We start from the raw sequence: 24595 nt of genomic DNA, 5'->3' as shown, positions 1-24595 counted from the left end.
CCATAGGATATTTTTTAGATTAACTTAAAATAAGGTCTGCGTTTCGTGTAGGTTTACACCACCACCTTGCCAATTTTATAACTGTATATATTCACAGGACAAGGTAATTCTGATCAATATTGGCTAAATATAAGCGAAGATTTAAAAAAAATTGTAGAGTGGATTTATGAAAACATGTTGACAAATGTTACGTTACCTTATCCTAGTGAGATTTACACGGGTATCAAAACGCCGAGGCGGTTTAAGCCTGCACGAAACACAGCCCTTATTTGAAGTAGATCAAGACATTCTCTATGGAAGACATGAACGGTAAAATAACGAAGGAACCGAACCCCCTTTCAAGTTCAGCTGCAAGTTATTACAGGAATTATAAAGCGTCAACTATTTCTCTCTAAACCATATACCTTTGACTAATCCGGAAACTATCACCTCGAAAACAAAACGTTTATTCCGTTCTGTATTTTATCTAACGGATGGCATCCATGAGTCTAAATATTCCTGTTACATTGCACAACCTTCAATGTTATGTCATAATTACGTAAAATTCTGGCAAATTTGTTCCCAAAGAGCAAGGCGGCCCAAACTGTTGCATATACCCGGACTCTGCGTGCGATGAACGAGAAAATACACAATTTCACCTGGCTAATATTGCCTGCTAAACTGGATTTCTTTTAGCTAGATATGCAGGTTTAAAAATATATACTTGTGTATTGATTTTAAGAAAGGCATTGATGTTTATGGTTAAGTACACATTGGAGCAATGACAGTCATTGATTGTTTTTTACAAGATAAGTTTAATGCTAGCTAGCAATTTACCTTGGCTCCTACTGCATTCGAGTAACAGGCAGTCTCCTCGTGGAGTGCAATGTAATCAGGTGGTTGGAGCATTGGACTAGTTAACTGTAAAGTTGCAAGATTGAATCCCCCGAGCAGGCAAGGTTAAAAATCTGTCGTTCTGCCTCGTTCCTAGGCTGTCATTGAAAATAAGAATGTGTTCTTAACTAACTTGCCTAGTTAAATACAGATTAAATAGAGGTGTAAAAATAAATCAGCAGATCGTGGCCCAAAAATACCGATTTCGGATTGTTATGAAAACTTGAAATCGGCCCCGATTAGTCGGCCATTCCGATTAATCCGTAGACCTCTAGTATGGAGTGGCCCAGACTGGGCAAGGAGAACACGTGGGTCTGGGAGGACATCTGTGATTGTGAGAAGGCGCAGCCTGCTGACCATTGTATGAAGCATAAACTGCAATACAGATGTATTACTAAAACTATCACCAGAGTAATAATAGGAGTAGCAGTTTACATAACCTGGACCCAGGGGTCGACATAACATAGTAAAACTAAATCCAGGACATCCATTTAGTGTATGTATAGTATAATAATTTGTGGATATCCATCATCCATTTTGTATGATACTTTACAAATAGCATTTTTTTTGTGGCTAACGTTAGCTAGGCTAGGAGTTAGAGGATAAGGTAGGGTTAATGTTAGCTAACATGCTAAGTTGTTGCAAAGCAGCAAAAAAGTTATGTATTTGCAATGTTTCTAACTTTCTAAAACGCTGAAGTTGTCCATGAGATTTGAACACTCAGCCTTTGGGTTGATACACATTCGCATTATATGCCCACCCATCCACTATCCCCTGAAAGAAAAGAAAACCTCACAATAAAGCAGTAAAACAAGTAGGCTAATGAACTTAAATGAAAAACTGAGATCATGATTCTTAATTTATTGACAAGATCAAGTTGCTTCAGCTCTCAAAGAATCTTCACAAAATACAGAGTACATTAGAATCTGATACCGTGTTACCAGCATTAATCACTTTGGCACTTTTAGGAGCTTCAGCTATTCCTATCAACATTTCCAAAAGGCAAATAATATTTGCAGAATAAATATCAAAAAAGTCAACCTATGTCTGATGGCGCTTTCCTCTCTTGAGTGGAGAGTAATGGTCATAGATGCCATAGATGTATACAGGTAGACTTTGCCTTGAATACACATGTATATAGATGGCAATGTTGGAATAAGATTTCAAATGTGAGCAGCAACAATGACCGGTCTACTACACTGTTAACTGTTTGGAATACACTCATGACAAAACACTGTTTTTCTTTACAAACCATTCCCATGTTCACACAGGGATCCTTGGAATATAACCCACTTTTACACCTTAAAATTATATATTACACATAAAACCCATGCAAAAATTATTCAACATCTGGCAGATAAAATTGACTCAGGAATGAATGATAAAATACGTAGATGTGAGTGACTGCATTTGACCATACACATATAAATGTTATGGCTGTATGGTACACACAGACACATTCATGCCTAGGTAATCTCACACTACAAAAAGAAAGATGAATGGAAAGAGAAAAAGAAAACAATGGAACAGTGATGTTTTTAAACGGTCCACGCAGACAATCATACAAAGGCTGTTTGCAATGAGACACCAAACAGACAGACACTGTTTAGTGTGCTGTGAGCTGTTTGAGGAGCAGTCCCTGGGTGTGGCCCCACCATGACAATAGCTCTAGTAGGAAGATGCCCATGTACCAAAGTGCATGGCATTATAAGACTGGTGGCAGTGGTGAAGACAGGAAGAGTACAAACCTAGAGCTAAAACCATCCGATAAAGACCTAGAGAGGCATTGGTGTGAACTTAAAGGTAGACTCAGCGCTTTAAAGTTGCAACGAGCAGCTTCGCAGATATTGAGTTAACTGCAATGCAATACCTTCTTCTCACACAGTATCTGCATATCATGCACTGGTGTGCTTCACACTGCTACAACATGGTAGCTACAGATCCAAAACAGCAGAGAAGTTTAGTTTGGCACTTAAACGGTCTTAGTTGTTACGGATATCGGCCAGATATGATGTTTACTTCGTGTATCGCCGAGTCTACCTTTAATAATAACCAACTGACATTTGAAAAATGGAATATGCAAGACTAAGGTCGATACAAGGTCTTGATTCGGTAGTGTAGTAACGATCACACACATTCAAGTATTTTTCACTCTTAAAATTCCCTGATTTACCAGTACAAAATAAATAAGACTGAAGTCATCAGTTCACTGAAATTGGCCCCTTATCGAAAATCATTATAGTTTGTTATTCTTGTGAGAGATAACGCATCTCTTCAAACAGCACTACTTGCCACAATGTGGAAATTAACACACATCACTGTATTGACAGGACACCATCTTGGTACAGGGGACAATAAAGAAATCCCCTCATCATTGCAGTAGCTCAACAATCTAGCCTACAGTACAGAGACTCAAACACAAGGCTTCAGACAAAGGTGCCCTATATCAGCCTAATATCCCCTCCTCCGCTTACCTCAGCTATTTCTCTGAAATGTGCACATCATCAATTCTCTTACAAGCATCTGACTAAATATATGTCATCACCACAATACAACTGGGGATGAGGCTACAGTAGCAAGGTAAGACTAACAAGCTATGTTTGTGTAGCACTACCCCTGCCCAATGCCCATCCCTTCCTATACATGAATACATACTGCAGTCCCAATAACGATTAACTATAAGAGAAGGGAGAGTGAGTGAGTCAGTGGGATTGACTGTCATACTAAGCTCCCCTCTTGGTTAAAACGATCAATTCAGTCCAGTCCCGAGCGTGCGGCAAGGCAGTGAGGGCTCTCTCTTGGCACAGCAACATGCCTATAGACACTGACCAGGGATCAGTGCTGGGGAGCCCAGGGCTTGTGGTCAGTGGGAGGGGATGGAGGAACCCGACTGTCCTGAGATCCGGGGTCTGTATTGGGGTCATTGGGGCTGTGGGAGGGGGGTGAGGCAGCAGTCTGTCCATAAGAACACAGCACATGATCGCCTCCAGGTGTTAAGCAGTTGTCTCCTTGCTCTCTGTACTCCTCTTCCTCCAACACCACCTCTCCCTTCTCCAGGACAAACTTCAGGGTGGGGCCTCTGGCCTCCCCCTCCTCTAGCTCCCCCTCTTCTGCCAGGCGGAACTTGATGTTCATCTTCCCCAGGGGCTTATCTGCTTTGTCTGGAGTAGTGATCAGAGAGAGAAAGAGAAAGACGGGGACAGAGGGAGCGAAGAAGACAGTGTAAGTGGAAAACATGTAATCTGTTACACCTCAAACATGTAGCATTTAAGTTACAGAAGTGTTTTTGTCATTGAACCCCAAAAAAACGATACTAAAGTTCAGAATGAAACATGGAGTGAGGTTTTTGGGCTGTTTGACCTTTGCTACATTTAGAACCCTTCATCCTCATAATGAACCCCCATATCCAGGCTGCCACTTTTTAAATTTGATTTATTACATTTTACACTTTATTTAGACTGTTGGCGACAGATGAGGAGACAAGCAAATTGGAGAACAGCAGGAAGCATAGATGCGGTAATTGAACCCTGGTCTTCGGTGGGGAGCATTATATGTGACTGACCGCTAGACCACAGGCTTTGCACAGGCCCCCTCTCTTACCTAGCGGTCTCTCCTTGGGCAGCATCAGTACATCTACGTTGCTGTGATCCTCCAGAGCAGAGGTGAGCAGCGCCCCCTCCTGGCTGAACAGGAAAACCAGAGGGATGGTGATGTCAGCTGTGGACCCTCCGTCTCCCACCATCTGGAACAGGGGCGTCTCTGCACTGTTACTCCCTTCCCGGTGGTCTAGGAGGGACGGTGAAACATGGGAAATCCAATGTTAATTGTTGCCTAGACTTTACTACACTCAAATCTTGAGAAAACCCCCCACTAATATTGCAGTTAGCCATGACAGCATTTATAATAGAATGCTTGTGACCACACACACATTCTATTGTTTAATATAATTAAACAAACAGGCATTCTATTTTTGCTCTATTATAGTGGCCACAAGGCTACATGTGTGCAAAAATAACGTTCAATGAGTTTAAAAAATGACAATCACCCTCACTAACACATACGTGTTACTGTCAAGTTCAACACAACAAAAACAATATCTTTGGGCTACACAGCACATGATTACATTGTACACTTTCTGCCTGTGGACATCTGTTCTACAATGTGCCAGCAGAGCATGATACCCGTTGGCATAATGGATCTCTTTCAGGCAGAGAGTACACCTGGCATACCCCTTTTATCCACTGTGTTGAGAAAGAGAAAGTGTGTGGTGTTCCTTTTTATTTATTTAACTAGGCAAGTCAGTTAAAGAACACATTCTTATTTACAATGACGGTCTACCAATAGGCAAAAGGCATCCTGCTGGGACTGGGATAAAAAAAAGACAACAACATACCAAGGCAGCAACACAGCATGGTAGCACCGAGGTAAAGACAGTTTCAAGTTAGATATTCAACGGATATTCGCGCTTTCAAACCTCAATAGCTTTCAAACCACTTGAGCCACAGACTCCAAATAAGTGTCATTATGTTGGAAAAATTGCACAAGTCTTATTTTCATGATGTGGACATTAATTCGTGTTCCAAAGCTAATAAACATATGGAAATGTGAGCAGCATTTTGTATTAATAGTTGAATTAGTTAGGGAGCGTAAACAAAGCACAAACCTTTTTTTTATACATTCGAATTTCAATAGCTCATTGGTCATGTGACCTAATGACTTCAAACAAGGTTCAGAATGTCCACTGACTACCCTTCTATATTGCACACCTTTTAGTTTGTCCATTTTCATCTCAAGATTTTACATGAATTTTTCAAAATGTAAACTTTCAATAGCTCCTTGGTCATGTGACCTAGTGACTTCAAACATGGTGCAGAATGTACCCTTCTATATTGCACACTTGTTTGTGTACTGTAGAATCACACGGTGAAATGTACATTTTTCATAGTTTAACATTTCAATAGCTCCTTGGTCATGTCAATTACACACCTAATTAGCGTGCAGTGGATATACACCCATATTGCATAACCTCTAGTTATGTCTCTTCTATATTGTTATAAATTAATATTAGTTTGACAATTAGGGGGTTCAGTCCAGTGTTGTGTGTACCCTTTTCTTTAATATTTATCTATAATAATTGGTAGTTCTAAGTACTTATTTTCCCATTTATTTTTCACACAGTATTTAACTGCAGTACACAATACGAGAAGGACAGGTATCTCCTTTCGTCATTAATATCAACCACTATAATCTAGTAGTAGAGTTAATTTCCTTTATGCCCCATTCTACACACAGCCTAAATTATAGGCACTGAACCATTTACAGGACAATAATAAAAGTAGCATATAGGATCCAACCCTATCACAGAGTGAATAAATGTAGAGCGTGTGTAGACTAAAAAAATAATAATTAAGTGACAGTTTCATCAGTACGTGCTTAAAGAAAGTCATATCACAAAGATCACAGGTGACGGTGCCCACCAAATCTATGACAATAGAGGATTAATTGTAAGTAACAAAGTGTGTTTGTCAAAATAATATCTGAAAATGTCAGTTGTTGAACATAATACTTCTATTTGCAATAGCAATTTATGATCTATGCAGTTGAGGAATATTCCATGTACCAACACTACATGTAGGATGGACATTCCCACATACAGTATTTTTTAAATGTATTTTATTTTTTATTTAACCTTTATTCAACCAGGTAAGCCAGTTGAGAACAAGTTCTCATTTACAACTGCGACGTGGCCAAGATAAAGCAAAGCAGTGTGACAAACAACAACACAGAGTTAGTTACACATGGAATAAACAAATGTACAGTCAAAAACACAATAGAAAAGTCTATATACAGTGTGTGCAAATTAAGTAAGATTAGGGAGGTAAGGCAATAAATAGGCCATAGAGGCGAAATAATTACAATTTCGCAAATAAACACTGGAGTGATAGATGTGCAAGTAGAGATACTGGGGTGCAAACCAGACACCTAGGTATTTGTAGTTGTCCACGTATTCTAAGTCAGAACCGTCCAGAGTAGTGATGCTAGGCGGGCGGGCAGGTGAGGGCAGGGATCGGTTGAAGAGCATGCATTTAGTTTTACTTGCATTTAAGAGCAGTTGGAGGCCACGGAAGGAGAGTTGAATGGTTAGTTAACACAGTCTCCAAAGAAGGGCCAGAATTATACAGAATGGTGTAGTCTTCATAGAAGTGGATCAGAAAACCACCAGACACAAGAGCGACATCATTGATGTATACAGAGAAAAGAGTCAATCCGAGAATTGAACCTTGTGGCACCCCCATAGAGACTGCCGGGGGTCCGGACAACAGGCCCTCCGATTTGACACAACAAACTATCTGAGAAGTAGTTGGTGAACCAGGCGAGGCAGTCATTTGAGAAACCAAGGCTGTTGAGTCTGCCGATAAGTTCCTAACTTCCCTGAAAAGTTGCATATCACGGGGGCTATTCGATGCTAATGCAGTACGCCACAGGATGTTTTTGTGCTGGTCAATGGCAGTCAGGTCTGGAGTGAACCAATGGCTATATCTGTTCATGGTTCTACATTTTTTGAACGGGGCATGCTTATTTAAGATTGTGAGGAAAACACTTTTAAAGAGTAACCAGGCATCCTCTACTGAAGGAATCTGCTCGCTGAAGTGTTTTAGGGAGCGTTTGACTATGATAAGGGGTTGTCGTTTGACCGCGGACCCATTACGGATGCAGGCAATGAGGCAGTGATCGCTGAGATCCTGGTTGAAGACAGGAGAGGTGTATTTAGAGGACAGATTGGTCAGGATGATATCTATGAGGGTGCCCGAGTTTACGGATTTGGGGTTGTACCTGGTAGGTTCCATGATTATTTGGGTGAGATTGAGGGCATCTAGCTTAGATTGTAGGATGGCCGAGGGTGTTAAGCATATCCCAGTTTAGGTCACCTACAGGACAAACTCTGAAGATAAATGGGGGGCAATTAATTCACATATGGTGTCCAGGGCGCAGCTGGGGGCTGAGGGGGGTCTGTAACAAGTGGCAACAGTGAGAGACTTATTTCTGGAAAGGTGGATTTTTAAAAGTAGAAGCTCAAACTGTTTGGGCACAGACCTGGATAGCATTACAGAACTCTGCAGTAGATTGCAACTCCACCCCCTTTGGCAGTTCTGTCTTGGGAGAAAATGTATACACATACATAAGAGGCATTTTTCAGCTATGATTTTACCAGTCAGAATCCAGAATGGATATGACAATGGGGCAGTACAGGATGGTAAACTGCTACTATGTGTCAAGAAAAGATCCCCAGTTAGGAGTTAGTGTACTCCAGTAAAAAAGGGCTGGTTTCAGATGAAAAACTATTGCCCCAGACCTCCCGGGTGGCACACTGCATCGCAGTGCTAGCTGTGCCACCAGAGACTCTGGGGTCGAGCCCAGGCTCTGTCGCAGCCGGCTGCGACCGGGAGGTCCATGGAGCGACCCACAAATGGCCTAGCGTCGTCCGGGTTAGGGAGGGTTTGGCCGGTAGGGATATCCTTGTCTCATCGCGCACTAGCGACTCCTGTGGCAGGCCGGGCGCAGTGCACACATTGGTGCGGTTGGAATAACTAAGACCTGAATTTGAATGCAGCGTGTTCCGCTTCCTCCTCCTCTTTCTGTCCAGCAGGGTCAACAAAAACACTTGGGCTGATGGTTCATGCAGATACTGGGGAAGCAATATAGAAATGTATTGATCCCTTAAATGGTTTTACATCAGCTGAAGGGCTTTATAATTTGATTTGATATAAACATTATTGGGCACAGTCAACAGCACAAAGGTCAAGGTAGGGACAACAATACATCACACAAAGCAGCCACAACTGTCATTAAGTGTCCATGATTGGACACTTACAAAGAGCTCTTTGAATGAAGAGATGGAGATAAAACTGTTCAGTTTGAGTGTTTTTTTCCAGTTGCTAGCTGCATCGAACTGAAATGAGGAGCCATTCACATTCTGATATTCAACCACATACTGTAGAGGGAAAACATTAGTTAACAGATCGTGGTTAGTTCATTAGCTAGTTAACTAGTTTCACATAGATTGCCAGGGTCCAGTAAGCAACTAACTTGAGGAACGACAAAGAGCCGTATACCAGTTAATACTAGAGCGAATTGGTTAGGTTAATAATGATAGGTAATCTAATGTTGTGGCTGTCTGACTCTATTAGCAAGCTAATTTTCACACGATAGACTCAGTTATTTGATCAGTTAAATTGGCTAATGTTGCTCAACATTACTCTGGCTAACGGAGCCTTCAATCCAGCTAGCAAGATACTTAACAATGCTAATACTTGTTCCACCACACGTTCTCCCTTTCCTCAAACTTTCCAAATGTTTTTTACTTGACCACCACTGATGCTGTAACTAGTCAATTGGCTGTCTCCTCTTTCTTCAGTCACGGTGCGCTGCATTCTGTCGTTATGTGAACGATTGGCTGAGCCTACGGCCACTAGTATTGCTCCAAACGCGCATCTCTCGTTCGCTTACAGTCAGTAGTGATCCAACCCCCCCCCCCCCTTTCCAAAACTTTTGTTATCAGATCTACACTTAGGTCACCTATTTTGGATTCAAAACGAAAGGTGACTAGTTTGCATCCCTGAGGGCTCGTGAGTGACATGAATGAAAAAAGGAATGGCATATCAATCAAAGCCTGTTAGGGGACTAACTTAGAAGAGTAAAACACAGAACTACTGTAAACCCACACAAAAAAGTGAGTGATTGTAAGTAGATACAGTAGACAGTAGTGCACTAATAATGCAGACCAACATGGCCTTCTCAAACTAGGTTAAGCCCCACTAAACTCTTTCCCTAAGCTCCTGACTCTTACAGCAGAGTAACAGGCTGTGTCCTGATATTATGGACTGTGTGGGTGTAATATGAGAGAGAGAGAGAGAGAGAGAGAGAGGCAGAATTTGTGTGTATGACTTTTTCCCTCACCTATGAAGATGACTCCGATAGCCCCCGCCTCCTGTAGCCTGCGGGCCTTGGCAGCAAACATGCAATCGCCACGCAGTGCAAGGGCAATGTGCCCACTCAGCTCCTGAGCATTCTCTATGGGCCCACACGCTGTGTAGGGAGAGGTCTTCACGATGCTGCCCTTCACCTGGGAGAGGAGAGTGAGAGAAGGGAGGAGAGATTCCTGTAAATACTCCATACAGTAGTGACACATGCAGACATCCAAAGAGCTCCAGAAATATCCAAAACTAATGCTGACATGGGTAAATATTTAAATTTCAGTCTTTGGGTGATACATTTAAGGGGACTAGGAGGTGCATGTTTGTCTTTTATCAATATTCTGAGTGACATATAAAAGCAAATACAAAATAAATCCAAGATGCAAGAAAGCTCACCCCGTGCTCCTGCTTGATTAGGTCCATTCCAAACTTGGCTGGTCCAGCAGTCAGGACCATTCTACCCAGATATGGGGGGGATATGAGCTGAACGATGAGGGGCACTACTTCCTCCTCTGGGGTCTGGGTCACCTCTGCCACCAGTTTCACCCTGTAAACACCTTCATGTGCCTCATTAAAAGAAAGACATTGGTGAAATGAATTACACAGGAGCATGAGGGAAACAGGGTAATATTGCCCTGCTAAGCAATAGAGACAATAGAATGCTAGGTCACATCCCAAATTGCACCCTATTCCCTATTTAGTGCACTACTTTTTACCATGGCCCATAGGGTTCTGGTCACAATTGTGCACCGTATAGGAAAAAGGGTGTCATTTGGGATGCAACCTTAGAGGCAATAGAGTGCTATAGATAAATAAGCTGCTCAATCATTTTACCCCATGTGTCTCTGTTGCCCCAGCTTCATTCAGTGGGGTGAGGGAGATGCCCATGCTCCTCAGAAACTCCACTGGCTCCATACCGTGGTCGTGAAGTGGCAGCTCGATGCCCCTGCAAACACACACACAATCATCAGATAGGGAATTTGATTAAGATGAACTGGGGTAGACCCCGGGCAAAAGCAGTGAGGGAGGCCCCTCTCAAATCAAATAGTCATCTGTGCTGCCTGGTCATATTGTCAACAAGGCAGCACGGTGCAATGTTCAGAAACATACTTTATATAAAATACAAAATGTATGTTAGAATTTTCAAACTAGTTTTCCTTAAGGTGGCAGATAAAGTACATATGTTTTTTTTTAATCAGGGGAGCATGTGAAAACTTAGTCATTACTCCACATTAGGGTTGGATAGGTTACTTTCTAAATGTAATCCGTTAGTTCCTAGTTACATGTCCAGAATTGTAATCAGTAACACAACTTTTGGATTACCCAAGCTCTAACGTAATCTGATTACTTTCAGTTACTTTCCCCTTAAAAATTAAAGACTCGCCCATTTTGAACATTATATTGTTTTTTTTTTTCCATCTCTGAGCAATGTTGTATCGATTCCCGGGATCATTACTCTGTATCTGAGCTATTGCCGTTGAAGGAGGCCGACATTTGGCTGGTATGAAATATTTATAACTAACTCAAGATGGTTCATCTGTGTCGTTTACAGTGGGAGCAAATGAAGCATTGGGCGGAACAAGCACGAGCTATTGATATCCTATTGGTGCGTTGTAGAATTTATTTGCATATTTCCATTAGCGAACGCCTCTGAAATGATCATGTGCACAAACTTAATTCAACCTTGCACTCCTAAACAACATCATTTTCAACAACTTTGGCAAATCGTCAAGTCTATAAAAAAAAATTAAAAACTTAGTGCACTGTGTTCGTAACATTCTAGTTTTGGGAACAGACATTTATTGAGATTTTGCACTGAAGCGTCCCAGTTTCACCTAGTTCCATCCTCTCCCACTACTGGACTTCCTCTCACTACCATATTTGGTGGTGATAAAACGTTCTAAACGGACGTGTCTGGATTACCCAGTCTGCGACGTGTCTGGATTACCCAGTCTGCGACGTGTCTGGATTACCCAGTCTGCGACGTGTCTGGATTACCCAGTCTGCGACGTGTCTGGATTACCCAGTCTGCGACGTGTCTGGATTACCCAGTCTGCGACGTGTCTGGATTACCCAGTCTGCGACGTGTCTGGATTACCCAGTCTGCGACGTGTCTGGATTACCCAGTCTGCGACGTGTCTGGATTACCCAGTCTGCGACGTGTCTGGATTACCCAGTCTGCGACGTGTCTGGATTACCCAGTCTGCGACGTAGCACTGTGATAAAGCCGCTAGCACTACGCTGGGAGTTAATATGATTACCATTTTTAGATTGTGAAAACATCTATTTTACATTACAACACTGGCAGATGTCAAAACGCGGGAGGTTGTCTTCTTTCCAATGAGTCATTGATCATATTTTTGCGATAGTCTGACCTCAAGAAATGTGTAATTTAACAGAGGGTCCACCATATTTCTCCTATTTGTCTGCCTCTTCAGTCCATGGTGCGTTTGCCTGGCCATTGCATGTCAGATTACACTCTGCGAGGCACATCGATCTGCAGTTTAAACATAGTGAGATTGTAGACTCCTATATTTATAGTGGAGTTTGTTTAGGCCATTTTACACTTAACTACCTAATACACATTCTGATACAGACTTCGGTATTATTGTGTGTAGCTATGTTTGCTAGCTAGCCAGCCAACCCATGGAGAATTGGATTGTGGGTTTTGTAGTCGGCGTGAGCTGCAGATTTCAACAATGATTTTCACGTTATACCTTATAACAACAACATTAATAATTTGTTCACAGAAGATATTGTTGTCACATAATGTTATTTAACACTGTAAATTGTAGGAATGTGTGGTTTTGGGTGGAATTTTCCTTTAAGAGGTAATATAAAGCCAAAAATGAATATTACCAATTGAACTACATCTATAGTAGGATAAATCAACGTTAGAGTTTACATAGCTGGCCATAAATGAATGGTTCATTTTCCTTTATGTGTTGGTTATGTAGGCTTTTTAACCCATCATTTTCTACTACATATAATAATATGATAATGCCATATATTTACATTTCCAGTCCTTCCAATCAATTTAATATCCCTTGATCCACAAAAAAGGACTTGGAAATATGAAATATAGATTACCCAAATTGTTTTACCTGAGCACAACCCAACAACTAAGGATTTATAAGCCTACTCTGTTGTTTATGATTTTGTTGTCATGGAGGATTGATTTGGCTCATTGCTTAGAGTTGAAAAAAAGAAGCTGCTCTCATGGAATGGCTCGCTTTGAGAACTACAGAAAAGTGCCATTTGCATGTGAAAATGTAATGCCATATGTTGCATTTGCTATTGGCCTTTTGCCTGTTTTTTATGGTGACACTTTCATATCTCATATCTCATAATATGTTTAAAGTCTATCAAAAGTGTGAGAGTTTAAGCATGTGTCCGTTAGGTCTTTGGATTGTTTTTATCAGCACAAATTAGATTGAGCAATAAAAGCCCCACTCTTCTTAAATAAAACTACTTTAACAGTATGGACTGGAGCACAATATACCATGGAGAAGTTTAGAACGGAGGAACTCCCTCAAACTTCTATTTCAAAGGCTGTAAACCACACTATGAAGCTGTTGCAAGAGAGCATTTTTCATTGGCTGTCCACTGGTTGCAAAAACAATGATTGATAGGTAGTTAAACTCATTCAATTCAACCATTATATGTGTTAAAATACACATAGGCCTACACATTTGTGAACAGCCATCCACATCAACCACAATCCATCCGTAAGGTGCAAATAGCTAAATGAGAGAGCAGCAGTGCGATTCACATCAATGCGCTATGTACAGTAGATATCAATAATAAGTGATATCAGTATCACCAGTAGGCTACACCACTGATGTCATCCTTACATCCAAGCGTTTATTCAAGTTGTATAATTTTGGGATGCCGGGGTTAACACAAAGGATGGAACAGAAGGAAAATTGAAAGAAGAAAAAAATAAATATTTGAATATGCAGCTATTTACAGCAACACACAGACACACCTGTCAGGTGACGCGTGGAAAGCCCGGCCCACCCCAGTCAGGTACTTGTAGCTGTCCCTTATGGTCTTGGCAAAGGAGGGGTTGTTGGGGAACAGGGTCTGGGTGCTGGGGCACGAGTAGGTGAACAGGTCCTCCTCCACGGCAGTGGGCGCTTCCTGGAACGTATAGACACAAAATGGCGGATCAGTTTCAGCTCTTCTGACCATAACACACGTTCATAACTGGACAGCTGGTTCAAATAGACACCATATGGCAAATCAGTTTCAGCTCCTCTGACCATAACACAACTGTTGGTAACTGACTGAGCCTCACCGTGTTGTTGCCCCGACAGGGGGGCTGTGAAGTGGACAGGGAGACAGGCAGCAGGTGGGCCTCGGTGGTGAAGATGTATTCGTCGATGTCGAAGTGAAGCTGATTCTTCTCAGAGAACAGAAGGTACAGGTACTTAAACATCTCCGCTAGGAAGAATGAGTCCATCCTAAAGAGAAAGGGAATGTTTGAAATCACTTGAACAGAACAAATAATGGATCACGTGACACTGTCATTTGAGCTCTCTTGCTAAAGACCAACATATCCATTAGTAATATTAGAAATAGCACAGTTGAAGGCTGTAGTGAAAAGGAATCAGTGGAGATGACCTGAGGTTTCAGATTTGAACCCATATGTTTCACTGTGTTCCCCTACCTATCCTCGTGGGTCCCTGTGCGGACATCCTGCACAGCTGCAAACCCACAAGGCACCCTGGCATGAGCATTGAGCTTCTCCACTATGGACTGGCCCACTCTGAGGTAGTAGGGGTCACCTGTGGCCTGTGGAAGGGAAAACATGGTTTATCCCATTCCCAACACCTCTCTCAAACAGTTCAGAGTACACCATTACTATGCACGTTGGCTTTTCACAGCGGGAACAGCATTACCTTGTAGAGGTAGTAGGTGCTTTCTGCAAACTCTGGCCTCAGAGGGTGTTGACCCCAATGAACTCTGAACTCCGTGGTGAAAGCCTGCAACGTGAGGAATACCACGCAGTCAAGCAGAGCCGAGAGCAGATATTATCCTCTTGACTCAAATTTCAAATGTCACTTTTTCTGACCTCAGGGAGAAACTTGTGTTGCTTGGTGACCTGGTAGAGCATTTCATGGGTCTCTATGGCTGGTTTCAGGTCTCCTCTCAAAACCTATAGTGAAGAGGTTGATAAGGCAGTCTTTACTATGAACAATTCCCTTTCAGAGCGTATACTTGATCATTCAACCCACTTAAACTATAGAAACTGAACCTACAAACCAGAGAACGTTCTTCTGCTGTAGTGGAAAGAGATGTGGTCATGATGATGTCATGATACAAACAGAGGGTCTGGTCTCATTGTTCACTTATGTCATATTTGCATTCCAAATAGCACCATATGGGCCCATAAAAAAAAGTAGTGCACTGTATAGGGAATAGGATGCCATTTGGGATGCATCCTATGTCATATTATTAGATGCAGGGGGGCTAACCATAAGCCTGACAAGTGGCGATGATAGAGGCTGTGTTATGGGAATCACCTGCAGGCCGGGGAAGAAGGCGAGTAGGGAGTCCATCCAGCTGCGGACGCTCACCGTGGGGTTGTGCATGTGCACGTTGAGCAGCAGCGGAGGCTGGCTGATGTACTTCATGATGGCGCTGTAATGCTGTAGGAGACAACAGACAGCCGGGGTCACTAAAGATACCTACATTATGCATGATGTGTTTTGATATGGGGGGTTAGATCAGTGATGTGACTGAGACCCCGTTTACACGTCATACTAATAGAAATCAGATAAAACAAGATGTACATCTGACCACAGTTAATCTGAACTCAGAGCATTTGATATGAACATGTATTTTTTGGTGTCTGGTTCTGAAATCTGGATGCAGGTAGCATTTTAAATTCAAATGTAAATGGTGTCTGAGAATTTGGAGTGTTATCTACAAGCATAGAGCAATATATTGCAATGTATCTGCAGCTGGTGATAGTACAGTAGAGTCTCACAGTGTTGAACCTCTCCAGGTAAACGTTGTCTCCCAATAGAATGTAGGCCTTCATTAGGTACTCATAGTAGGAGTCAATGCCAGCACCCACACCACTGTCTGAAGATACACAGAGGAAGGGAGAGGGGGGAGATACTGTTAATATAGGACCTGACTGAGCTAATGTAGATAACAAAACAGGCAGAGACACGTATTCAAAACCAAACTAGTAGTATTGGAAGTGACTAAATGGTATATAAAGGAACTGAGTGGGACGATGCGTCACCACATGATGAGAGGTGATAAAATGTTTGTTCCTACTGCTAAATTTTGACTTTAAATGAGAGTGGTTGACTATGTGTGAAGGTGAGGGCGAGTGTGCTTTCTGCTAGAGGTCGACCGATTATGATTTTTCAACGCCGACACTGATTATTGGGAGGAACAAAAAAAGGCAATATTGATTAATCGGACGATTTATCACACTACTCAAAATAATAAAGGGAACAAAGTGAAAATGAGGCTCTGTAGTGTTTGTAGCTTCCACGTGCCTGTATGACCTCCCTACAATGCCTGGGCATGCTCCTGATGAGGTGGCGGATGGTCTCCTGAGGGATCTCCTCCCAGAACTGGACTAAAGCATCCGCCAACTCCTGGACAGTCTGTGGATGGAGCGAGACATGATGTCCCAGATGTGCCCAATTGGATTCAGGTCTGGGGAACGGACGGGCCAGTCCATAGCATCAATGCCTTCCTCTTGCAGGAACTGCTGACACACTCCAGCCACATGAGGTCTAGCATTGGGAGGAACCCAGGGCCAACCGCACCAGCATATGGTCTCACAAGGGGTCTGAGGATCTCATCTCGGTACCTAATGGCAGTCAGGCTACCTCTGGCGAGCACATGGAGGGCGGTGCGGCCCCCCAAAGAAATGCCACCCCACACCATGACTGACCCACCGCCAAACCGGTCATGCTGGGGGATGTTGCAGGCAGCAGAACGTTCTCCACGGCGTCTCCAGACTGTCAAGTCTGTCACATGAGCTCAGTGTGAACCTGCTTTCATCTGTGAAGAGCACAGGGCGCCAGTGGCGAATTTGCCAATCTTTGTGTTCTCTGGCAAATGCCAAACGTCCTGCACGGTGTTGAGCTGTAAGCACAACCCCCACCTGTGGACGTCGGGCCCTCATACCACCCTCATGGAGTGTTTCTGACCGTTTGAGCAGACACATGCACATTTGTGGCCTGCTGGAGGTCATTTTGCAGGGCTCTGGCGGTGCTCCTCCTGCTCCTCCTTGCACAAAGGCGGAGGTAGCGGTCCTGCTGCTGGGTTGTTGCCCTCCTACGGCCTCCACATCTCCTGATGTACTGGCCTGTCTCCTGGTAGCGCCTCCATGCTCTGGGCACTACGCTGACAGACACAGCAAACCTTGACACAGCTCGCATTGATGTGCCATCCTGGATGAGCTGCACTACCTGAGCCACTTGTGTGAGTTGTAGACTCCGTCTCATGCTACCACTAGAGTGAAAGCACCGCCAGCATTCAAAAGTGACCAAAACATCAGCCAGGAAGCATAGGAACTGAGAAGTGGTATGTGGTTGCCACCTGCAGAACCACTCCTTTATTGGGGGTGTCTTGCTAATTGCCTATAATTTCCACCTGTTGTCTATTCCATTTGCACAACAGCATGTGCAATTTATTGTCAATCAGTGTTGCTTCCTAAGTGGACAGTTTGATTTCACAGAAGTGTGATTGACTTGGAGTTACATTGTGTTGTTTAAGTGTTCCCTTTATTTTTTTGAGCAGTGTATACAGTTGGGAGAACAAGTATTTGACACACTGCCGATTTTGCAGGTTTTCCTACTTACAAAGCATGTAGAGGTCTGTAATTTTTATCATAGGTACACTTCAACTGTGAGAAACAGAATCTAAAACAAAAATCCAGAAAACCACATTGTATGATTTTTAAGTAATTCATTTGCACTTTATTGCATGACATAAGTATTTGATCACCTACCAACCAGTAAGAATTCCGGCTCTCACAGACCTGTTAGTTTTTCTTTAAGAAGCCCTCCTGTTCTCCACTGTATATTAACTGCACCGGTTTGAACTCGTTACCTGTATAAAAGACACCTGTCCACACACTCAATCAAACAGACTCCAACCTCTCCACAATGGCCAAGACCAGGGAGCTGTGTAAGGACATCAGGGATAAAATTATAAACCTGCACAAGGCTGGGATGGGCGACAGGGCAATAGGCAAGCAGCTTGGTGAGAAGGCAACAACTGTTGGTGCAATTATTAGAAAGTGGAAGAAGTTCAAGATGACGGTCAATCACCCTCGGTCTGGGGCTCCATGCAAGATCTCACCTCGTGGGGCATCAATGATCATGAGGAAGGTGAGGGATCAGCCTAGAACTACACGGCAGGACCTGGTCAATGACCTGAAGAGAGCTGGGACCACAGTCTCAAAGAAAACCATTAGTAATACACTATGGATTAAAATCCTGCAGCGCACACAAGGTCCCCCTGCTCAAGCCAGCGCATGTCCAGGCCTGTATGAAGTTTGCCAATGACCATCTGGATGATCCAGAGGAGGAATGGGAGAAGGTCATGTGGTCTGATGAGACAAAAATAAAGCTTTTTGGTCTAAACTCCACTCGCTGTGTTTGGAGGAAGAAGAAGGATGAGTACAACCCCAAGAACACCATCTCAACCGTGAAGCATGGAGGTAGAAACATCATTCTTTGGGGATGCTTTTCTGCAAAGGGGACAGGATGACTGCACTGTATTGAGGGGAGGATGGGTGGGGCCATGTATCGTGAGATATTGGCCAACAACCTCCTTCCCTCAGTAAGAGCATTGAAGATGGGTCGTGGCTGGGTCTTCCAGCATGACAACGACCCGAAACACACAGCCAGGGCAACTAAGGCGTGGCTCCGTAAGAAGCATCTCAAGGTCCTGGAGTGGCCTAGCCAGTTTTAGGTTGTAGTTATTATAGGACTATTTCTCTCTATACCATTTGCTTTTCATATACCTTTGACTATTGGATGTTCTAACAGGTACTTTAGTATTGCCAGCCTAATCTCGGGAGTTGATAGGCTTGGAGTCATAAACAGCGCAATGCTTGAAGCATTGCGAAGAGCTGCTGGCAAACGCAGTAAAGTGCTGTTTGAATGAATGCTTACGAGCCTGCTGTTGCCTTCCACCGCTCAGTCAGACTGCTCTATCAAATCATAGATTTAATTATAATAATACACAGAAATACGAGCCTGAGGTCATTAATATGGTCAGATCCGGAAACTATCATTTCGAAAACAAGACGTTTATTCTTTCAGTGAAATACGGAACCGTTCCGTATTTTATCGAACGGGTGGCATCCATAAGTCTAAATATTGCTGTTATATTGCACAACCTTCAATGTTATATCATAATTACGTAAAATGGTGGCAAATTAGTTGGCGGTCAGGCGGCCCAAACTTTTGCATATACCCTGACTCTGCGTGAAAAGGTGACACAATTTCCCTAGTTTAATATTGCCTGCGAACATTAATTTATTTTAACTAAATATGCAGGTTTAAAAATATATACTTCTGTGTATTGATTTTAAGAAAGGCATTGATGTTTATGTTTAGGTACATTTGTGCAACGATTGTGCTTTTTTCACATATGCGCTTTTGTTAAATCACCCCCCGTTTGGTGAAGTTGGCTGTCTTTGTTAGGAAGAATTAGTCTTCACACAGTTCGCAATGAGCCAGGTGGCCAAACTGCTGCATATACCCTGACTCTATTGCACAGAACGCAAGAGAAGTGACACAATTTCCCTAGTTAAAATAAATTCATATTAGCAGGCAATATTAACTAAATATGCAGGTTTAAAAATATATACACTTGTGTATTGATTTTAAGAAAGGCGTTGATGTTTATGGTTATGTACACATTGGTGCAACGACAGTACTTTTTTCGCAAATGCACTTGTTAAATCACCCGTTTGGCGAAGAAGGCTGTGATTCAATGATAAATTAACAGGCACCGAATCTAATATATGCAACGCAGGACAAGCTAGATAAACTAGTAATATCAACCATGTGTAGTTAACTAGTGATTATGTTAAGATTGATCGTTTTTTTATAAGATAAGTTTAATGCTAGCTAGCACCTTACCGTGGCTCCTTGCTGCAATCGCATTATAGGTAGTCAGCCTGCCACGCAGTCTCCTTGTGGAGTGCAATGTAATCGGACATGATCGGTGTCCAAAAATGCCGATTACCGATTGTTATGAAAACTTGAAATCGGCCTTAATCAGCCATTCCGATTAATCGGTTGACCTCTACTTTCTGCATGGTCGAGTGTGTGACAGTGGATCTTTGGCTCACCCCTGCGGACCCAGTCTCCATTGTGGATATTGATGACGGTGCCCACGAGGTCACTTCCTCTCTGTCTCTTCTCCCACAGGACGTCCAATGCTTTCCGAGCATGCTCCTGTGAAAAACAGAAACACAGGGTTATCATCTTCATACACACTGGCCAATAAATACAAGACACTATCGATTATTACTGGAATTACTAATGTACCTCGAACACAGCCTCCCCAGACAGCCGACTGAGAGCAGCAAACTCCAGAATCATGGTGCCTGCACAGGCTGTACAGGTGTCCGACTCAGTGCCTGTGCGTGACAGGGGGTTAAGGACCCCATACCTCAGGTTTACCTGGAAACAAACAGACAAGAAGTAAGTATATTGAATGTACTACATGCATATTGTCAGATAGTAATAAGACTACAAAGCTATCTTGAATCACTTTTAATCTTCTATTCATATTCGACTGGACAGTCCGGTTAGACCTGCATCTGGTACTTTTCCGTTCATGTGACATTGTGGAAGTTCTGATAAACAAGGTTTTGCACCCAGGGGTCCCGAGAAAACCAGAAGCGTGGAGACCGAGTGAGGTGTGTTACCCTGGGGTAGGGAAGGCCACTGGTAGTGTTGAAGGCAGGCAGCAGTCTGTGGCCCAGCTCCTTGGCCATGTGGAGCAGCTCATCTCTGTACCACTGCATCCTCTCCCCCCGCTGACGGAGCATGTCAGCCATCACATGCGCCCCCAGCAAGCCTCTGTAGGGACAGCAAGATGATGGTGTGGTGAGCACGTGGCAATGCTAAGACAATTTACTATTCATCTCAATATAAAAATACTGTCAGCCCTATATTATGAAGTCATATAGTTATTTTATCATAAAGTCAGTAAGACATTTGGACCAGTATCGTACACAATCTTGGTGAAGCTCTGTGTAGTAGTGAGACAATGCATTGTATAGGTTCGTACCCCAGGACTCGGATGTTGGTCTCAAACACAGACACCACCACATCATTGTCCAGCCTGACATCCCTCAAAGTCCTCCTAACTGCATCCTCAAATTCATCCAGCTTGTTCAACACCTGGACACATGCACAAAACAAATGCGTTAATAGGGTAATAGACAGAATAAATAAGTGTTTCTATACTTAGGCAAAAAAATACTTACCTAAAAACACATAGCTATTTGAATAATTTCTGTGAATTACTACATTTCAATTATTTTTTGCTAAGGTTTCCAGAAACGCAAGAAAGAAGGACTAATCATTTAATATACTGCCATTGACTGTATGTGTGTGGCTCTGAGGGGTTGTCAGGACAATGGATCCCATTTGCTCATTGATTTCTCTATAGACATCGGTGTTCCTATAGCTGATTCAAAAACTTACAGCCAGACAGACAAGATAAGACACTCACCACTAAAGTATCCAGGGTGTCGACCAGTGTGAGGGAGAACCTAAGAGAGAAAACAGGGCTATATTCATTAAGGAAAGGGGGATACCTAGTCAGTTGTACAACTGAATGCATTCAAAATGTACCTTTGAAATGTGGCTTCCACATTTAACCGAACCCCTCTGAATCAGAGCACACCATAGCAAATATTTACAACAGTTTCAGTCATTTTCTTCCATTTGGTGCTTAATAAATATGACCCAGGTCAGGAGGATGGCATACTGCAGTGCACAGCAGAGGAACTGGATGCTGCGCCATGTAGTCTCATCGTCTATTGTGTTTCCAAGTTAAGTGTGTTTTACAAGGTCTTAAGGAAGAATCAGAGAGAGGTCGGATTCCCTTGATGTGTTCCTTCCTTGTATTTTCATAATATAGGCTAGGTTTTCCCCACATGATTTCACAACACACCTCAATTCATTTCCTTTTCCTATGAAAATTACATATTGAAAAACATGGGACATCTTTCTCTACCTAGTGCAGGGGATGACATAACAGACACATAATGAATCCATTGTGAGACCGAGTTGGCTGAGTGGCTGTCTCTCTCTATACATCAAGAGACCCCTTTGAGTACAAAAGTAAGTCGATAAACAGCTAAAATCACCACAAAGGTTAAACGCAGAGAAACCACATGTTGTGAGGAGGCTTTCCGTGCAGTTATACTCACTTCCCCAGAGAGTCATCGATGTCTCCCCTGTTGGGCTCCAGGCCACGCACCCTCCCCCTGCAGCTCAGAGGCATCAGCTCGTCCGCTGGGTACGCATATTTCTGTGGCAGAATCAGGGCACGGGGCTACAGTCAGGGTACGGTACACATACTCAATAGGAGGAACATTTGTTTAAATGTTTGAATCAGCGGAGGCTGCTGAGGGCAGGACGGCTCATAGTAATGGCTTGAATGCAGTCAATGGAACGGTATCAACCAATGGAAACCACATTTGATACCAACCATTATTATGAGCCGTCCTCCCCTCAGCAGTCTCCACGGGATTGAACTTAGAAGTATAGGCCGAGTGTACGGCACACAGTCAAGTTAGAGAGGCTGTTTGAGCAGTAACATAATATTAACTAGGGCCGGGACGATACCAGTATTGCGATATTTGTTAGAATCGTGGCAAGGAAACAAAACACCAAGCGGATTTGACTTCTTCAGGAAAACAGCCATAATGTTGGAAACAAACAGCATTATGATGTTATCCAGAGTCACATTTATATATTTTCCAAGCTCTAGCACACAATATTTAACATAACATTAAAGGACAAAAAAGTTATTTACTTTGTGTTTTCATTTTGCCATGAAAGAAATATTGCAATACTGGAAACCATAAACAGCAGCATGCCCTGACATGGTCAGTAATACAGATGGACAACAATAGCTACAGGTTGAAACATTCAACTTTGCTTAGTGTAGTTGAAAGTGGCAATTATGTGGTCAGACACAGACTTACCATATAGCTGCCATAGGCATGATCAAACATCTCAACAATCTGGTCCCTGTAACAGAAAGAAATATACAAAATCAACATAACCAAGTCATTTCTAACAGACAAGTGGACAGATAGATAGTGATGGTGTGTTTAAAGATTTAGTCTCTTCATCTTTTTAGTATGGACTTTGCCACTCAGTAGAGGTGGGCATTGGGTAATACTGGAGTGTGTGATCATACACGGTTTTTATCTCACCTGATTTTGGACTTTTCTTCAGGTAACATGGTCAGACCTTCTTGGCCATTGGCCCAGCTAAGAAGGCTTGTGAGGAGTAGGGCTCTCAGCATCATGGAAATGCCAGGAGAACCCTGTGGTGGGCAAAACAGTTTTTCTCCCATTTAATCTTTGACAGGTCTGTACACAAGTAGGTGTTCCTGTGCTCTCAATGACGCCCCAGAAATATCAAATAATCCAATGCATTTCCTCTGCATGGTGTGGCCTCATGGACAAGCAACAAGAGTTCATAAAGTTGACAACTGGCTGTCTCCACTACAGTTGATGGGTTTAGCTATCAAGCTAGTTGTCAATGGCTAATTGACAACAATTTCACATTAACCCATAACTTACAAAAAAAGATTGCAGTTTTGAAACGGCAGTAAACGTACAGTAACTGCAGTAGACTGTGGTATTTTGGACGTAGTAACTGCAGAATAGTAGTTACACTGCAAAATCACTGCAGTTAAAAAACAAACTGGGACGCAGTATTTGCATTATACAGCTCTTTAACTGCAGTTATACTGCAACGTTTTTTCTTAAGGGATAGCAACTGTCAACAACCAACAGGTTACTTGATATGTACACAATGACAAGGCATGTTACCCCTGGCAGCTCAGGATAATTAATTAGCTAGCTGGCTTAACAAGTGAACCAGTTGACATCTGTACAGTAGACGTGTACCTAGACAACTTGCTAGCTAGATAGTAGCTATGTCCATATACTTCGAATCACACACGAAGCTCCTTGTGTTCACTACTAGTGAGAGTTCCCAGTCCATAATCAGGCGTATACTCCAAAGAACAGGGAGGATCGCCATTAGGTCAGCTTGCTTGCTGGCTAGCAGCTAGTTAGCTAGCTAATTATCAAACAAGACTGAACGCCGGTGGTGATGTGTCTTCTTTCGTATTGCAACACAAATATCCCTATTCTTCCGTGTCAGTCCCAGTCTCACGAACAACGCCGGGTCTCCCGACCCAAAACGGGTATTTCAACCAAACCGTCGATGAAACCCCAGCGAGAGTACTATTTTCGGAAATCAGACTGTGCTCAGTTTCTTTGGTGCTTCTTTGCCTAGCTAACGTTACTTTCCTAGCTAGCTACTCAACAACCCTTGACAAGCTGGATACTGAGAGTGCCTCTTGATTCTATTGGTTAAGGCGGCGGAAGTAAAATGAAAACATTATTACGTCTGTATCACGATAAAATGGCGAGTGATATTGTTTTTTTAAGTTACATTCTTACTATTTATGAGCATAATATAGAATTACAA

General features: G+C 42.7%; 1 protein-coding gene across 1 annotated transcript; it reads right to left on the bottom strand.

The window, feature by feature from the left end:
- Positions 1–1719: 1719 nt before the first annotated feature.
- On the bottom strand, positions 1720–24466 carry LOC118387467 (ER degradation-enhancing alpha-mannosidase-like protein 3). The gene is made up of 20 exons (XM_052525639.1): positions 23305–24466; positions 23071–23116; positions 22291–22391; positions 21588–21627; positions 21141–21253; positions 20776–20929; positions 20393–20527; positions 20194–20299; positions 15844–15941; positions 15377–15502; positions 14926–15009; positions 14753–14836; positions 14521–14645; positions 14149–14314; positions 13837–13991; positions 10683–10794; positions 10245–10415; positions 9832–9997; positions 4474–4659; positions 1720–4034 (listed from the first exon to the last, which is right to left on the bottom strand). The coding sequence occupies exons 1-20, from the start codon at positions 23445–23447 to the stop codon at positions 3709–3711; spliced, it is 2637 nt and encodes an 878-aa protein (XP_052381599.1). The 5' UTR covers positions 23448–24466; the 3' UTR covers positions 1720–3708.
- Between the last annotated feature and the right edge of the window lie 129 nt (positions 24467–24595).

The sequence above is a fragment of the Oncorhynchus keta genome, chromosome 9 (assembly GCF_023373465.1).
Source record: "Oncorhynchus keta strain PuntledgeMale-10-30-2019 chromosome 9, Oket_V2, whole genome shotgun sequence".
Lineage (NCBI taxonomy): Eukaryota > Metazoa > Chordata > Actinopteri > Salmoniformes > Salmonidae > Oncorhynchus > Oncorhynchus keta.
This window is presented reverse-complemented; position numbering and strand designations above follow the sequence as displayed.

What these genes read in the sequence shown, in the direction of transcription:
- LOC118387467 (XM_052525639.1), bottom strand. Translation starts at nt 23,447, where the DNA reads ATGGGAGAAAAACTGTTTTGCCCACCACAGGGTTCTCCTGGCATTTCC. An exon ending in CTGGGGAGGCTGTGTTCGAG is followed by an intron (nt 20,300 to 20,392) that starts GTACATTAGTAA and finishes TGTTTTTCACAG; the next exon opens with GAGCATGCTCGGAAAGCATT. An exon ending in CCTGTCGGGGCAACAACACG is followed by an intron (nt 13,992 to 14,148) that starts GTGAGGCTCAGT and finishes TATACGTTCCAG; the next exon opens with GAAGCGCCCACTGCCGTGGA.